Source organism: Trichomonas vaginalis, chromosome I, assembly GCF_026262505.1.
Source record: "Trichomonas vaginalis G3 chromosome I, whole genome shotgun sequence".
NCBI classification, from domain to species: Eukaryota; Parabasalia; order Trichomonadida; family Trichomonadidae; genus Trichomonas; species Trichomonas vaginalis.
Window position 1 is genome coordinate 1904836 of NC_067203.1, and position 19019 is coordinate 1923854.

At 28.8% G+C, this 19019-nt stretch overlaps 4 protein-coding genes and 2 pseudogenes across 6 annotated transcripts, besides 2 other annotated features; 2 read left to right on the plus strand and 4 right to left on the minus strand.

Moving 5' to 3' along the window:
* Positions 1-1036: 1036 nt before the first annotated feature.
* TVAGG3_0911570 (N-acetylmuramoyl-l-alanine amidase family) lies at positions 1037-1273 on the plus strand (the record flags this gene model as incomplete). Its single annotated transcript, XM_001311023.1, has 1 exon — positions 1037-1273. The coding sequence occupies one exon, from the start codon at positions 1037-1039 to the stop codon at positions 1271-1273; it is 237 nt and encodes a 78-aa protein (XP_001311024.1).
* A 24-nt stretch (positions 1274-1297) lies between these two features.
* TVAGG3_0911580 (uncharacterized protein) lies at positions 1298-1513 on the minus strand (the record flags this gene model as incomplete). Its single annotated transcript, XM_001311022.2, has 1 exon — positions 1298-1513. One exon carries the CDS (start codon positions 1511-1513, stop codon positions 1298-1300), a length of 216 nt encoding a protein of 71 aa, XP_001311023.1.
* Positions 1514-2647: 1134 nt separating this feature from the next.
* Positions 2648-15795: a mobile genetic element.
* Positions 7011-8126, plus strand: TVAGG3_0911600 (annotated as a pseudogene). The gene has a single exon. A coding segment is annotated over exon 1 (1116 nt).
* TVAGG3_0911610 (uncharacterized protein) lies at positions 9433-9705 on the minus strand (the record flags this gene model as incomplete). The annotated part of the gene is made up of 1 exon (XM_001283925.1): positions 9433-9705. One exon carries the CDS (start codon positions 9703-9705, stop codon positions 9433-9435), a length of 273 nt encoding a protein of 90 aa, XP_001283926.1.
* TVAGG3_0911620 lies at positions 10400-11241 on the minus strand (annotated as a pseudogene). Its single transcript has one exon. A coding segment is annotated over exon 1 (842 nt).
* Positions 15600-16005: a mobile genetic element.
* A 1254-nt stretch (positions 16006-17259) lies between these two features.
* On the minus strand, positions 17260-18723 carry TVAGG3_0911640 (protein ubiquitination; the record flags this gene model as incomplete). Its single annotated transcript, XM_001297826.1, has 1 exon — positions 17260-18723. One exon carries the CDS (start codon positions 18721-18723, stop codon positions 17260-17262), a length of 1464 nt encoding a protein of 487 aa, XP_001297827.1.
* Positions 18724-19019: the final 296 nt, after the last annotated feature.

Sequence of the window (19019 nt, forward strand, 5' to 3'; positions counted from 1 at the left end):
AAAAGAAATTAGAAATAATTATTTTCATGAATAAAAAATAAACTTTAAAAATTCATGTCTTACATTTTTGAATAATTTATTTTTTTAATTTGTATGAAAATGAGTGGATCAAGATTCGTAACCGTCAATCAATTAATGGATGCTCTTTCACCAATTCTTGAAAATGTTAAACAAGTAGATGTTTATTTCGATGATTATGTAGAAAGTTTATATTATAAAGGTAAGTTTAATATTAAACCTATTGCTTTTGCATTTGATAATAAATTAATTGAAAATGCAAAAATTTGGGAATTAATTCCGAATATTGAATATATAACAAATATTAATGATAAATGGTTTAAACGAATTCCAACCACAAAAGTTCTTTGTAAATTAATGATCAAAACTGAGGAAAAAGAATTTAACGGGTTTAAATATCATCCAAATAAAGTTTCAGAACTAGAAAATGAAAAACTTCAGAAAAAATTAAACGATAGACTTTCAAATGATCGTATTGAAAAAATAAATAAACTAGCAGAAGTTGCATTTAATAATAAAATATTTGATGAATATAACCTTGAACTCAGTGATGGACTTTAAGTCCTGAGCTTTAAGGACCTGGGCTCAACGAGTCATGATTTATGAAATCAATAATTTGATTTATTCGCTCTTCAATAATTTCTATTCTTTTTGTTAAATCATCTATTTTCATTAATGAGGTGATTCTTGATTGGGGAATAGATTTCAAACTAACCACTCCTTTTATTTTTGAAATTTTGAATCCATCAACTTTAAACATTTTATTCAATTTACATGTTGTCAATTCTTCAAATAATTTTTTATTATTAGCATAATAGTCATTAAATTCATCAACAGATGAAAAAAATTTTATTTCAGTAATTGGTTTAACAACGTTTATTTTTTGTTGAACATTTTCACTTTCATTTATTTCTTCCTCCTCTGTTTCATTTATTTTTAAAATTGGTTTCATTTATCATTAAATAAAAATTAGAATATAAGTGATGAAATATATTTTTTAATTAATATTAAATCAGAAATGGCGGCAGGATTCTTTAAAAAATTATGGGATGGAATTAAGAAAGCTGCAGGTTGGGTTTATAAAAAGGTTATTAAACCTGTTGCAAACTTTTTGGCACCAGTAGCGAAAACGGCAGGAACTATCATAGGTGGCGTATTAGGTACTAAAGCAGGTAATCCGGCGATGGGAGCACAAGCAGGTAACGCAATTGGTGGAATTGCTGAAGGAATACTTAATAAAATAGGGGGTAAATAGTGGAAAAATAAATAAATATTATTTTTATCTTAGTATCGGTTGTAGTCTTTGATAAACTTTTTCTCCTTTATTTAAAATTTCTCTTATTGGGGCAGCTTTTGGTGTTATTGATTCAGCAACGTCACTAATTGCTTCTTTATTCTTAAATATCCAATTTGCTCCTTTCTTCATTGTTTCCCAAACTTTATGCGCTCCTCTTTTTACTTTATCCCACAGTTTCTTAAAGAATCCTGCAGCCATAGTTGATTATTTCATTAAAATTAAAAATTCATTTTCATCTTTTAATTTTGATTTTTTATTTAATAATAAATGACGACTAACTATTTGGTGCCAAACACTAAACCGATTAATGGAAATGTGTTTCATTCATTCGAAAAGATAAATGAAATATTCGCAAAGAATGATGGAAGAAGATATTATAGAGAACTTGAAAGTTCATGCTATGACTCTGATGCTCCATATTTTGATGATAAACAAACTCATTTAAGAATTACAAATCCGGCTCATGATGTGAACCAATTAGGTGACACATATATTAAACGCAAAGTTAAAGCAACTCTAGTTTCAAATAAAGCTTTCACATGTGATGCCGCTTTTAAATGCATGCGTTTATTCGTTGGTTACAAATCATCAAATCAAAGCTTTAAACAATTAGAAGTAGAAACCGAAAGAGGTGATGCCGGTTATCTTCAGATGGATTGCGCCCGTGAATCTTTCGCATTTGCAACATATAAACCAAAATCAGAAAGGAAAGTTAAAAAGTTTGTTCATTCGTTATATAATAATGTTCAAAAATATGATAACTCAGTATGTGGTAAATATATTGACCCTTCAGAAGTTTTCAAGAAAGCAAATGAAGAAGTTGATATCACTTTTGATATGATTATTCCGGTAAATGATTTGTTAGCATTTCAGGCGTTCGATGATTATCCTAAATCATTTGGTGAAATCATTCTTAAATATTATGTTTTCAGGGATACTTTAGTATTTTGTCAGGTTGACCCGTTAAGAGTTGCTGATTTACAAAATTACGTTTATGAAAAGATAACTGATGAAAATTATGAAAAGATTATGAATCATGTTTATAAATATGATCGCAAATTCCAACAAATCGGACTTCCTGCCAAATTAATTACAAGCTTAGCCGCTACATCTGCTGACGCAACAGTTGATGACGTTATTATTTCATGCACAAAGATGGAAGTTTTAGAGGATAAATGCATTACACCAGGATACGGTTTAATTGAAGAATCAGTTAAAGCAATACCACGTTTATTCAGTAAGGAAGATCCATTCATGATTCCAGCTCAACATATTGACGTTCGTTCACTAAATGGAGGTTGCATCACTCCTGAAGGTATCAGCTCAGATTTCTCATACGCTCTTCATAATGTTACAGATGTTGTGTTAGCATTTCCGAAGAATGCAATGCAAAGAACAGTTTTAGAAAATCCAATGCTTCGAGGTCTTCAGGTCACTATAGATTCCAGAAACTTCCCCGATCAAGCGATGACCACAGTGGGTGACATATTCTTTACACGTATGCTTCAAGCTTCTGATTTAGATGGAGTGAATGAATGCACAGAAGAATACGAGGACTCATTAACTAGACCACTGAATGATGATGATGGCACGCCATTAGCTAGAACATGGAAAGACCAAACTTCATTCTTATGCACTATTCCAGTTCAACGTGATGGAGCGGGTATATTCTTTGATGGATTAGAAACTTTCAACTCACAAGTTACAGTACAAGTGAAAGCTTATCCAATCATTCAGGGTGAAAATGACACTTACTGTTCAAAGTGACAAATCCTCCTCAGGTTTGGTTTACTAGGACTACATATTGGACATGGACACCGGATGAAGGTTTGAAATATCATCCAACAGGTACACCACCACAGTATAGAAGTTCATATGATGAAATATTGATGAATAGAAATGTAAAAATTATAAATTTATTTTTGATTAAATGGATTTAAATTCTTATGAAGAATTAGCGGGAGTATATAATACATACGTAGATGATATGATTAATGAAGCATTGAGTGATAATAGAAATGCTCTATCTAAGGAAAAATTAATGAAAATTCCATATTCTGAATGTTACTTAAATTCAATCACTGCAGCAATTGGTAAACAAAATAAAGGTAAAACATTAACGATATTAAAACAAATTATCATTATTGCTAACACCCCCCATTCACATGTGTTAATTTATATCAACCGTTCAGGTTCACCTTCAGATGATACATTTGAATCTTTAAAGCATTTAATCAAAATTCCAATTATTTATTTATCACAAGAAGAAGCAGAAGATTAAAAAAACTTTTTAATGTATAAAGAATTATATAATACAATCAAGAAGCAAGGATTAGAGGATAAAATTATTGATAAACAACGGGATGAATTATTTGAAACACTTTCTATTTCAAATTTTGATAGAGAATTTTTGCATTCACTCATTTTTCTAGATGATGCGGTGAAATCAAAACTAATAACAAATGAGAAATCATATTTTAATCAGTTATTAACTCAATGTCGACACATTCAGTGTTCATTCTTCATGGCTGTTCAATACTTCAAAGCATTAAGCACAAACATTAAATCAAATCTATCAACACTTTTCATTTTCAGTGGTTTTAGTCGTCAACAGTTGAACGTTATGCTTTATCAAGTGAATTTACCAATGAGCATTAATGAACTTTACACACAATATCAGCAATTAGGTGAACATGGAAAATAATAGTTGATTTAAATAAAGGAGGTGTTAAATTTGATTAACTTTTTATAATTAATTTTTATTTTTTATTTATAATTAAACATGACAGAAATAGCAAATCTTCTACAGGTTCCATTAAAAAAGGGACAAACAAAAGGGGTGCATATAATAGAACTATGAAAGTTCCAGACGGAATGAAAGAATTAGTTCATATTGTTGCCGGTCTTCAAAAGGATGTTAAACAAATGAGAAACGTTTTAACATTACCAGAAGCTCAAGCATATGCCAAACGTCATGGTCCAAATTGGGAAGCACACGAAGCAGACATTACAGGACCAAATGGAAAACCTGATGGTATAAATGAAGTTTTCGTTACTGATGGTCAAGGTAATATTAAAGTCATAAATGGGTATAAATTAAGTATAAGTGATTATCCTAAACGTAAAGCATATAATGAACGTTATCCTATGCAATTTGATGAAAATGGAAAAGCTGTTAAACAATACATTGGAGAAGGTGAACATGGTCCAATTAATTCATACCGTCATAATCCATATTCTTATTTCAATGAAGAATTAAACGCTATTGAAGAGGGACCGGATGGATTACCACGATATGTTAATCAGTTTGATGGTCAATATACAAATTTGAGACCTGAAATTCCAGCTAAGAAATTCTTTAAAGTTGCTTTATTCGATCCAGTGTTCAATGAACAGAAAGAAGCATTGAAAGCAGAATTTAAACCAATTCAAGTGGCAAGAATTTCTTCATCTTCACTTTCAGAAGCGTTCAAGGAATTGATAAAGAAACACTTTATTCTCAACAAGGTTATAACTTTGATTTAATTAAAGAAAGTGATAGACGTAAATTAGAAAAATCAGATGGTTTTAAGAATGCATGTAATGAAATGATTAAAGATATTGTAAATGATAAAATAAGACTGGAAGAAACTCAAAGCAATATCAATAACATAATTGGTGCAGTTACAAAGAAAGTATAAGCAAACAATGATGAACCTTGGGATATTACCGTAACAACTAAATAAAACTTTAAATATATTTTTCTTTTTTTATTCGATTATAAATGAGAAGACGTTTCACAAGTCAAAAGAACACTAACGCAAAAGCAGAGATTACGGTTGGTTATAACGTAAATGATGATAAATCACGAATTATTCAAAATGTTAAAGTTAATGTTAGCCCCGAATTAACAAGGTCAGCAACTCAACCAAATTTATTAACTCGTGACTTACCAAAGAATGAAGAGAATGAAGAAAACCATGAGAATGGAGACCCAATCATTTTATCTGAACCCGGTAAAGAACCTGTTGAAATTCCCACATATCCAACATACCCCCCACCTCTTTCATCAAACATCGAGAACCCAGGAATCTACGATTACAGTCGCAATGCGCCATATAAAATAGACATTAATTCTGAATTAATGAAAATTTACCGTGATATAATAATTAATAATTATGATTCAATAATAAATTTAATTGATCAATCTGGTTTAATTATTTTACCTTATGAATCATTAATTCACATTATCGCCATTCTTTGTGATGTTCAAGATTCAGACGTTAAGATTCAATTTTTCATAGATGATGAGGTTTCATGCTGCGGAACAGTTGCAAAAATAAATCCTATAAAGGATATTAGCACAATTAAGATATCAAAGAATGGAACAACAACTGAACTTCATTTAACTTATAATGATATTTATAATAAAATAGTTGATGAATATAAAATATCACTTGAAAAATTCTTTGTTAAGGCTATTTAATATTCAAGCATTAACATTATTGAATAATAATCCTTTGAATCATAATCAATAATAATTGACCTTTCACCAGTTTCTATCGTTTGTTTATTTCTTTTTGTTCCCCACTATCCGGATCGGTCATTGTAATTGTTTTTGTTATAGTATCAGCTTTATCTTTAACTTCAATCTTTTTTCCATCAGGATATTTAAACCAAAATTCCAAAAATTCGATATTGTCAATCTGTTCATATTTTAATCTATCAATTACATTTTTAATACCATCTGAAAATCTTATGAAATGGTCATTATATGGGTTTGATTGAACTAAATTTGAATGAAGTGAAATATAACCCGATGATGAATATGACATTGACTCATATTTTCTGAAAACACTAAAATTATAACATGAATGAATTTCTTATTCGTTGAATTTATGAATTCTTGAGGTAATCTTATTCTAGTTTTATTTATCACTGGAAAATAACGCTTTACCATATTTTTTAATCGTAATAAAAAATGTCAATTATCAATATTATTTCGAATAATAGCTGTGAATTAAATTTAACAGTTAGTGGAATTTATAATGTTACTCTCGTTTCTGTGAGTGGTAAATTTAATCCCATTCTTTTAGACCCTTCAGATTATATATCATTTATTAAAGATGACCTTGAAAAAACGTATGATATGTATATAAATAATGTGATAACGAAATGGGATATTAACATGATTTTAAGTTATTTAAATGAATCATTTATCGTATGGTATGAAGAAAATTTTAAATCAAAACCTGATAAACTTTTTGAACTTGATGAAATAAATAACCTTATTAAATTTCCGCTGAAAATTAAATTTTGTACTCCTCATCTTCGTTCATTGTTGGGGATATTAAATTTTGAAAAAGATGTTGGGGATGTTTTGTATTCTGACACTGGTTCCAATTTCATTTTAATCAAATGCGATAAAGTTAATACCCCAATGAGATTTTCACATCAAACATTAGACCCTAACTCTTACCCATCAATACAAAACATTTTATCCATCAACTTAAACATATTTTCTTTATCATATCCGTTTCAATTATCCGGGAATTCATTTATTCTTCATTCAAAAGATTTATCAAATATTAAATTTAGAATAACTGACCTATTTGATTGTGATTTAGAATTTATGAATGAAATATTATGGCAATTTCAAATAGAAAAAATAGGTGATGAGATAACGGATTAAATATTTATTTTTAAATCATAATAAATGATTAAACAACAGCAACCACAACAACTTAAGGCACAGACCATTACATACGCCATATATGCATATAATTCAAAGACGGCAGAACAAACGCAAATGTTGAAATATGGAGATTTGGAGATAGTATTGAAAAATGACCATTTCGAATTCGTTTGCAAAGGTGGTGCAGTGATATCAAATATAAAAGAAATTTTATTTATGAATTCAAAAATTAAAGGAATAACGGATGATATAACATCAATTCCACCAGAAGAACAAAGATATTACGCATTAAATGCATTTCCTAAAGTTTTGAAGATTGGAAGATTTAATTTAAATGAGGAATTCATAAAAGGTTTCCTAAATGACATAATGAAGAAAGCAGATAAGGAATACGTGGATAGTGAGTTAATGAAGAAGGCAGATAAGGGACTTGTGGCTAGTGCATTAATGAAGAAGGCAGATAAGGGACTTGTGGATAGTGAGTTAATGAAGAAGGCAGATAAGGAATATGTTAATAAAAAAGATAATGAAATTATCGAAAGGGTTGAATGGTACCATGAACGGACATCGAAGATTTTAAAAACTAAAGCTGATACAGGATGGGTTTCAGAATGTTTAGACCTTAAAGCAGATAAAACTTATGTTAACGATGAGTTAGAGAGAAAGCAAATAAAGAATATATGTGAATGAAATATACCAAAGTTTGATAGGAACAACTAAAATATTGAAACTATTGCTGGTGACTTTTTCGTCTATGAAGAAAATAAATATTTTAGAGGGCATTGGTACATTCCTTAAAAAATGGTATACGGTATAAACTCATTCCGAAAAATAACAATGAAATGTATGTAAGTTATAAAAAGAATGATGACACACAAGTTAAAGTTCCATTAGACAACAACTGTTACTTAAACTTATATGGAGACGAACAAAAGAAATATTTAAGAGTTTATGAAATGACGGATATGACATTGTCTAACGTAGCTCCAGCACCATATTATTATGACTATGGTGTTGACGCACGTGTAGACCCAAAAAAGCAAACATTATATTTAGATTATTATAGATATAAAAGTATAATGCAATAAAAAACGAGAATAGTATATTATTATATAGATGACAAAAATAAATATTATAGTCAAGATTTTACATACCCTGAAAACATAAGATTATATTATAAAAAATATTCTGACACAAACAGAAGAAACCCGAAATAGTTACACTATATTTAAGTTCAAAAGAGACAATCCTATATTATCTCATATGTTTGATTTAATGAACCCAGTAGGTTCTATTTATACATCTATGGATGTGATGAGAGGTCCTCAAGCAATGTTTGGTGTTGGTGCATGGGAACAAATAGTCGACAGGTTTTTGTATTTGTGCAAACTCTTCAAAGGAAACAGGGGGAAGTAAAACGATTACAGGTGAAAATTTACCTGCACACAGTCACTACATAGATTTAAGTACATCTCAAGCGGTGTTGGCATAAGCATAGATATTGGATTGGTCAGGAATGACAAAAGGTAAAGGATATGATGTTAAAGACAACGTTAAGTTTGCCATAAATTGTTACTGGAGTGACACTCAGGGAGAAGGAAACCATACACATCGCGTTTCAGGATATACACAAACAACGGGACAAAGTAAAGATTACATGCCACCATTTATGACTGTATTCGCATGGTATAGAGTTCAATGAACGCTCAATGTTTGTGAAACAAACTTTAGGAGCTCCAAAAGAGCAAACAGCATAATTTAAATTTTATTTTAGTATAAATGAAGATTCTACCATATGGTGTTATTGGAAGAGATAAAGATGGAAACCCAATATTTGATCCAAAGTTAAAAATTAAAGTTACTGACAAGAAACACACTTGAAAAGTTGCTGAACCAAAACAGAATGAAAAATGAGAAAATGAGAAAATGAGAAAGAAAAAAATTTAAATTATGCAATTTTATTTTTATCATAAATGACCAAATTAATTAAGCCAACTATTTCTAAATTAATGATACCAATGAAATCATTTCATGGAGTACTTATCCCAGGTTCTTCACAATTAGCCGGGGCAAGTGTTGTGACTCAAGGTGGAACATTAGCGAATCCATTCAAATTATTAACTAAAGATGAACTTAATAAAATGATGATAAAATAACTGATAACAAAATTTTATTTCACTGCTACCATAAAAACAGGTGAAAAAACATGAGACTTTGTCTCCGGACTCTTTGAGTCACTTAACGATAAAATAAGTGATAACAAATTTTTATTTTTATCATAAATGAATACCCCACAAGCTCAAAATTTACCACGAATCATAACAAGGGAGGAAATGATAAAAATGATGCAAGAACATGTTAAAAATAACAAACCACTAAAACTGAGAAAATGTGGTTATGCAGTAATGATGGAAAGAGAGACGTTGTCGAAGAGGAATAAAAATTAAATTTGGATTGAGTTTAAAAATTCATCTTTATTAAATTCATCTCTTCCAATCAATTTATTTATTCTATTAAATTCTTTTATTTTTGCTTCACTCAGTTTAAGGATTGAACGGTAAGTTTCTAATTTTTCGATTATTTCTTTCCTCTCTTTATCGTTTTCAACCTCACCGCATTGTGGCTTCTTTTTGTAATAGCATATTTTTGATTTAATTCTGTTTAGTTTCTTTTTATATTCATTGTCTGGACTCTTGACTGCTTTGTTGTCACTCATTTTCTTACGAAATAAAAAAATTAAATATTATTTAAATATAATGGAGTAATAAAATAAATCGGAATTTCTATTAATTTATTGTCAACTTCAACTAATGCATTGCCGTTAATATATCTAACAAATTCAGCTATTGTGTCAAATCTTCGTCTTCTTTTTGTCATTGATTTATCAGTTTTTCCATAATCGAGATGAATCAAAACTTTATCCCCTTGTTTAAAATTCATGAGCCCCGAATTAATTTGTTCACGTTTAACATCATTCAACCTTTCCATTTGCTTTCTAATATATTCCCATTTTTTGAAATATCATTTTTCATTTCCACTGGTTTCATGTTTATAGTTCTATGCCATGTATTATTGTAATAATATACTAACTGCTGTATGATGGAGTCATGATTTCCATCCCAGTATATCTGACCGTTAACCCCTAACGCATCTCTAAGAGTTCTCATTACCGCATCAACTATTTTATTATGAAACGTATATGGAGAGGATGAAAAGTAAAAATTAATTTGTGGGAAATAATGAGCCATAGCTGCCTGAAATCCTTTATCACCATCACCCCTTATATTATCTACTCTTTCATGATCTAGTAAGTATTGTATAGCTCTTCTTGTTTCCTGTTCTGTTTTCCCTTTCACCGGAATGCAATATAAATATCTGGTGTTAATGTTAATGGCAAATAAATAAGTAACGTTTCCTTTTGAATATTCCAGATGATCGATTTCGTATGAATATGGATATGGAGCAAATGAAGGGCGACTAAATTTTTCCTTTAATGGTTGAATTTTTGGGTCAATTGGTTTATTTAATATCTTGAAATCCTTTTTAAAATCTTTTTGCTTCTTAATGTTTGAAATGGATATAATCAAGTGAATGATGAAGGATTAACTGAAGGAGGAGGTACTACTGTTGGAGGTTTTGGTGTTGTAAGTGGTTTAATTTTATCTGCTTTGATTTTGGATTTCATTCCTCCTTTCATTAATTCTGGATGTATTCTATTCATTTGTTTTAAATATGCTGTATATAAAGGTTTGATATACTTTCCCGCTTCGAGTTTATGTTGAAGGATGAATTCCAAAAGTTGATCTTCATTTAAAAGTCGGGCTGAATATGGTTTAACTAATGAATCATAAATTAAAGCTTGTGCATCATTTATGGTCTGAAGGACCTGGGTGTTTTGCACCTTTGGTTTTTGTTCCTTTGGCTTTTGTGGCTCGGGATTATATAATTTATATAATTCATCAATATCTTCTTCTGTTAATACTTTATTTTTGAAATCTTTCAACTGTTTAAGTTGTGATTTAGTTTTTCCCTTTGTATATTCATTATTTTTAATTTTGTCTTTAATTTTAGAAATTATTCTATCATGATATTTCAAAATTTCATTTTCATAATATGGATAATAATATTCCATATCATCACCCGTTATATTATTATTATATTTTTGGAGATATGATTTTAATTCATAATAACTAAGAAATTTTTGATTAAGTACTAAATCATCAATTAAATTTTCTAAATCTGAGTTATCCATTTATATAAAAATAAAATAAATGTTTTAAGGGTGCCCACCTCTTTGAATCATAGTATCAAAAACATCATTAACGGTTCCTTTTGTCTCTTCTGTGGCATTTCATTAAATAAATGGCATACAACATCCATTTTCACAACATACAGCCTTAGTGTGTGCTCCTGTTAATGCAGTCTTACCGATTGTTAAGCGAGTCATTGACCCGTTTTTAAGTTGTAAATTAATATTCTGACCATCAAATATCACTTTATCATTTATTATATCCAAATAATTTTTAGGTGTTAATTGCTTATTTTGTCTTAAACTAACACCTTTCATTTTTTGTGCAATCTTTTTAAAATCACTTCCATCAATTGAACCGTTGAATGAAGTATAACACTTAGGGCATAAAGCAACCATGTTATCACCTTGTTTCTCAATTGCTAAACCCAATAACTTCTTCTCATGTGCTTTTTCTTCAGCTTTATTCTTTAATTTAGGTTTAAATTTCTCATCAAACAGAAGAAATCAAAAGGTGCGAATTTGTCAATGTTTTTATCATAAAATTGTTTATCAGTAACAATTGCTTGAAATGCTTGAGTGTTAGGAAGATTTGGGTCGCCAGCGATTGCCCAATAGATGAATCAGTATCACCTTCAATGAAATGAAAACGATTAACATCCATGCATTTATACATAAAATCATAAATGAAAACCAAATACCAGTATTTAGCATTATCTAAAGTGAAGAATGCCTCTTGTAAACATGTATCACATCTATAAAATCTATCTTTAAGCATCACTTGATATGTATCTTCACCTATTTCTCTTATGTTTTTAAACTTATTTGACATACATGCAACGCGTGCCTTCTGTGCATTCATTATTTTAGTCTTTGCGTAATTTTGTGTATTCATTGCATCGTAACCATATGATCCATTAAGTGAAATCTTGCAAAATAAACTTTTTCCTTTATTTCCTTCTAATTCCGCCTTTTGTCTTTCGTTCATAAATTCGTTCGCAAATTCATTAAAGCAAGTGTTTTTCGTAAATGTTAAAATTGATTGAATATCATCAATGATAAAATGAAATCTGTCTATTAGATACCAAAGATAATAAGAAGAAAATGGTTGATATTGGTTGTGTGTTGATGCTAACTGAGTTAATTTCCTCTGTTTCTGGTCAACTGGTAGATTGTTTGATTTCATGTAATAATACATAAAACTGCCAATTGTTTTTTCATCTGTGATAATATCTAAGTTTCTTATTATTGGTAAAAAGTTTATGTAATCATTAATGTTTTCATCAATGTGACCCTTTACTTCAGCCACGAATAAAGTATTTTTCTTTCTAATAATTCCCAGTGCTTTTGCTTTTTTGTTGCTGTATCACAAATGATAACACCATTCAATCTTCCCGGCATATACATTTTATGGTCAGTATATTGAATGAAATCATGAGGATTAGATGAAAATGATGAAGGATATAATGAATTAAAGTCAACTCCAACGAAATGAGTCATAATGTTGGTGGTGTCCTCATTTGATACAGTTTTAGTTTCTGGACTATATGAAAGTTTATTAATGTGCGTGATTCCTTTAAGATTAACACGATGTTGAACATTTGATAGACCACCAGTAATTCCATTACGGAGAATGTGATAAGCTTCAACTGAATCTAAAGTCATTGGTAAATTATTTTTTAATGTATAATTTCTTAAATTGATTCTTAAACGTTGAACATCCTCATCTTTATTTGATTTTACGACATTGCAATAACAACACATTAACTGACAATTTTCTTTGGTATGTGGTTTTTCATTATCGATTCTATCCAATGTTGGTTTATTAGCATATGTAAACGCTTTACCACACATTTTGCATTTAGATGAAAGGATTAAATCGTGATAGTATTGATAGTCATTCATTGAAACATTGTTTTTAGTATCCCTTTCTGCTTTTTCATCTTGTTTCTTATATGATTCAATTTTATATTTCCAATACTTTTTCGTTAATTCAAAACTTGATTCTATCTCTTCCTCAGGATATTTTTCATTAGGATTAAAGTCTTTATATGCTAAAGCGTAACGAATCATTGATGCATTCGATGATAAAGAAAGATTATGAAGCATGTCAATTTTATAAACAAATGTTTCTTCAATAATTTTATCAATTGGGTCAATCATAATTTCAACATCTTTATTGCAATAATGAATAAAATATTCTAATCTATTCTTAAAATTTTTAGCATCATTGAGATATATTTGATAATCACTATCTGATATAGTTTCTTGAGTTAATGCTGAATAAAATGAATCTTTCGTGAATGGTTCCTCTTTATATAATTCTTCTTCGTAATTTTCCCATGTGATGAATTGATAAGGGAAAAAGGATTTAACACGTGTTTTATTATTTCCGAAATCTTGAGTGAATTGGTCTAATGTCCCGCCCGCTATATAATTTCTGATGTCAATAAATCTCAATTCATATGGAACGTTTGTTTTCTTTACAATGATTTGCTTAAATTGTGAAGATGAACCCAGCATTGATTTTATTTTCCATTTTGCAGTGTTTAAATCACGAAGAATTAAATTTAAATCAAACTTTCCCGAATTAAAACCTATGATATTCACTTTATTGAATTCCTCATCTAGAAGTTCTTTAAATGCTTCCTTCTGTTTTTCATTTAATGTATGAGACAAAGTCCCCGCCGTTTGGTCCGTTTGCGACTTCATTAATTCTTCATATTGTTCAATATTTGATTTAGCAACTAATGAACAGGTTGAAAATAAAAATTCAATCCAGTCAGAAATAAAAGAATCACTCGAAGTTAAGCAAAAATTCCTCGTATATGTTTTATCACGGTCTACGACCTCGCCGCTTTGCGGCTTTATTTTGACAGTTGATGATACCATAAATGGTTTTAAGTAAGCGTTCAAAGTTGCACATTCAGAAAGTTGAAGTTCTTCTTTAGTCTCTAATGTTTCGAAGTCAAAAGTAATATAATATCTTGTTGGTTTATAATATTCCTGCAAATTATGTGCTAATAGCCATTGATATATCTTCTGTTTCGTGATATGTGGTGCATATGGTTGTTGTGTGTTTTGCAATTGAACGTCTTGAATTAATCTTCCATTATTTTCTTTACATTTCTCACAATGTTTTAAAAATCTTCTTTGGTTTTCCTTTCTGGATCATCACGGATAGAATATACTTCTTCTTTGCAAAAGGGGCAAACTTTATATCCTGTGAGTGCTTCAACGTCTGTAATTCTGTCAGCGTGAAGTTTTCCACATGGACTCTGTGTTAATAAAATATTTACTGTTTCAAATTCTGGATCTATCATTATTGATTCCACTAATGGAAAGTCTACCTTGTTAATGTCTACGTCTTCTGGTTGAGGATCACAATAATAAAAATCAATATTAACGTTTAACATTCTTGCTAACCTCTCACTTTCTGATGAAATGGCAAACCCTTCATATGCATCTATTGCTTCGTTTAAATAACTTCTACGAGTTTTAGGATTAACACCATCAGGAATGTTATAGAAGCGTTTAAATAACCTTCTACCTTCTGCTCTAATTTGATTATCATTCATTTTAGCTGTTCCGTTTTTGTTCATTTATGTAAGAATAAAAAAATTAAAAAATAAATAAAAATAAAGTTTATTTTTTAAAGTCCGAGACTCAGAGAGTCCAGGGCTAAAGTCCATAAAATGAATTAAGAACACATAAATTTTTATCATCTGCGACGTGACGAATACATTTTAATTTACTCAAGAATGCGTACCCTGATACATTAAATCTAATTCCTGTCTTATTTAATTTCACAACTTTGAAAAGGAATGTATGAATAGCTATAAAATGATGAGATGATGTTTTATGGGTTGCTTCCATTTTTTCTGAAATAAATGAATAAATATAATGCTTATACGTTTTCATATCTTTTATGTTCTTAATAACGAATGGTATAGACTTTTCAACTTCGTCTTCCTTCGGTGCTGTTCTTTCATATGAAACATTATTGGTATCTTCAATAATGAAACCGCAATCGCATAAAATTTTATATGTACCAATTGTTTCTTTTGATATTTTATCTAACAAATCAAAAACTTTATCAACACCTGTACATTTATTTAAATAATAATTTGTGTAAATATCATGGTCTTCTTTCTTAATCGTATTTGTTGCATATGTTACATTTTTCAGTGCTTTTTTGAATTTTTCAGAATCAAGAGGAGGTGAAAGTAGGATACAGGGGTATTCTTCATTATCAATAAATTGTAACTTATGTTTACGAATAAATTTAGTACCTTCTTCTGAAAGTGTTTCATCTATTTCACCATCTAATAAATTTTGTGTTGATTCTGAGACATAATTTTTATATCTTTCTTCATGAGATTTTTGAACTGCTGATTCTGAAGCTGGGATATTCATTAAACCCTCTACTTCATTTTCATTATATTTTTCAACTTCTCTTAATTCCTTAATTTTTTCATCTATTTCATCTCTTATTTTTTCCAGTCTTTCAATTTCATCATATTCATCATCTTTAATCCGTTCTTCATAATATTCAGGGAAAACATCAGGTTCTTTAGGTTTTTCTTCTTCAGATGTGGGATATAAGAAATTTATAACATCATCTTTATTCATTTTTCCATCATAATCTAAATCATTTAAAAACTCCGCGAATTTTTGACAATTTCTTAAATAATATTTACTAACCTCATAACCTGCCTCCTCTAATATATCCTTTATTTCCTCATTTGTGAATTCCAATTTTTTAACGTCGTTAGTTTTGACACTCATTTTCATACAAATTAAAAAAATAAATTATTCAAAAATGTAAGACATGAATTTTTAAAGTTTATTTTTTATTCATGAAAATAATTATTTCTAATTTCTTTTACTCTCTCGTATATACTAGATTTGAAGAATTCAGAACTTTTACCATAATCTCCTAAATGTTTTCTTATCCCCAACGTGTGCCAGTTATTATATGAAACTGAATAAACTTTATCTTTATCTTTACACCTTTCATCACTTCCAATATATTTATATCTCAGTTTTGATTTAGCATTTTCATATTCATTAACGTTTAATAATTCACAGTCTTCCTTTTTAAATTGATGTTTAAGATATTCAGGATTTAATACTCTACGTTTATATGCTCCTAACTTAGTTCTAAAGGTTTTTCTACAAAATTTAGGAATTCCATCCTCTTTAATGTCATCAATGATTTCCATTTCATTATTTTCAATTTCTTCTTCTCGTTTATGAGGTCTTTGATTATGACTCCATTGATTCCATGAAATTAAATATTCTTTATCATTATATTTATACCTCATTAGCTTATTTTGGCTTTCATATTCATTTAATAATTCACAATCTTCATTTTTAAATTGAAGTTTAACCCATTCAGGATTTAAACAATGTTTAATTAATCGCGGAATATCTGACATCATCTATATATAGCTTCTTTTATAAAAGATAAAAAAATAAATTATTTTAAAATTAATGTTAATTTTTTTAATGTGTTTATTTTTTTAAAAAAATTATTTTTTATTTCATTATGGTAGTGAATCTTTTATTCATGAAAATAATTATTTCTAATTTCTTTTACTCTCTCGTATATACTAGATTTAAAGAATTCAGAACATTTCCCATAATCTCCTAAATGTTTTCTTATCTTATTGGTTTTCCATTCATTATATGAAACTGAATAAACTTTATCTTTATCTTTACACCTTTCATCACTTCCAATATATTTATATTTCAATTTTGATTTATTGGTTTCATATTCATTAGCGTTTAATAATTCACAGTCTTCCTTTTTAAATAAATGTTTTATGTATTCAGGATTAACAATTCTATAATATTGCTTCCCTTTAAATCTTTGAATATAAACAGGAACACCATCCTCTAAAATTCGATAATCTATTTTATCTGGTTTTACTTGTTGGGTCATTTATGTCAGAATAAAAAAATAAATTATTTTAAAAATAACTTTAATTTTTTAATAAATATATTTTAATGCATCGTCTATATATAGATGTAACAAAAAAAGTCACAAAACCCATCATATCCTACTACTAATTTGACTTGATAATTTTGAACAATAAAATAAACCAACTCTGGTTTACACGAATAGTTATCATCTTTGGAAAATATTTTGTCAAACTCCTTGATATCGAAACTTTGGAAATTATCAAATATGTATTGCATCTCTTCAAGACCACAAGAATTTAAAATATCTTTCAACATTGGAGTAAAAATTTTTCGTTCTAAGAAAAATTTCAACAAATCCATGTTTTGTAAAACTTTTGGAACAACATAGCCTATCAATTCAAATAAAGATCCAGTACATCTTTTAGCAATTTGATAAGCTTTTTCATAAAGATCTAAATCAGAAACATCATGATAAATCAAATATGAAATAGGATGTTTGAAAACACAATTATAAGAATAAGTTAATCCTAAATCATATAAAATGTTGAAATAATCAAATCTTTTGTTGATTAAAGAATCGGAAATAATTGATACCAAATCATCAGTTCGGCCTGGGTTAAATCTTATTAATGCTTGTTGTATTGGTAAATTGAATTGAGTCATGTATTCAAGAATTGATTTAAATTTTGATTCATAATAAATTTCAATAATATTATAGTAAGAATTAGAAATATGGTTCTCCAAACAGAAAATAATGGATTTAATGTTAGATAACATGACATAATTAACATTTTCTTGTTGATAATTCTCAAGAAGCCAATTAATTAAATCAGGATTTCGTGATTCAAATGCATTTGATAAACGATTATCATATTTAATACCTTTTTGTTCAAATAATCGTATAATTTCTAGATTCCCTGCTGAAATTGCAGACTTGGAGATTAATTTCTTTGATTTTGGTTCATCATGAAAGTGTTTGTCAAATTCATTACTAATAAGTAAGTATTTGATAATGTTAATTGAAGGTTTATGAAATATTCTATTTGAATTTAAGAATGAACTCTTTAATTCGTAATCATCATAAAATTGTTGAAACTTTGAGACATCATCATCAATTAAGATTTGATCTAATTTTCCTGGTGGTACGTGTTCTTTAATTTCTGGTTTTTCGTTCCATTCTGCGAGTTTTGGAGGGAGTTCAACATTTATTCCAGCACAAGCTGCTGTACGATAGAACCTACTATTCCTTGCTTTGATTGTTGGTTTAAAAATATTATTGAGAGTCTGAAGCATTCGAAAATGTAAATTATCGGAATATCTTTTAAGTAAATTGCCATCTTTGAACAATTCTAAAAGGTATTTGAAATTGTCTTCTTGCGTTTCTCCTGGACCATCTTTAATGAAATGTTCAAAGAATTTGATTGATTCTTCGAAATTTTCGGAGTTGAGATTAAAGTAATGAGTTTCTGCTTCATATAATAGTTGAAATGGTTCTGGAATAACAACATCGTTGAAGTTTTTGATCTTTAAATCTTCATAAACAATGTCTTTTCCCATTCCGAAATAGGAACTCTATTTGTGGAATTTTTTATATATATATGGTTTTGAAGATTTTCAAATAAATCACTACAAACTTAATGTTTTTTATAAAAAAATCAATCAAATATGATATTCTAAGAGAAAATAACTCAAAATCGTATTTTCTCCTGGAATTTTTTATACCAGCGATGTAGCGATGTCGTCGTGGCAATGGTTTCTTTATTGTATAACAAATCTCATAAAATGTATACGAGATAAATGAGACTTTGTTAAAAAAACTGTTCTAAGTCAATATTTATGGAGGAATAAGAGTT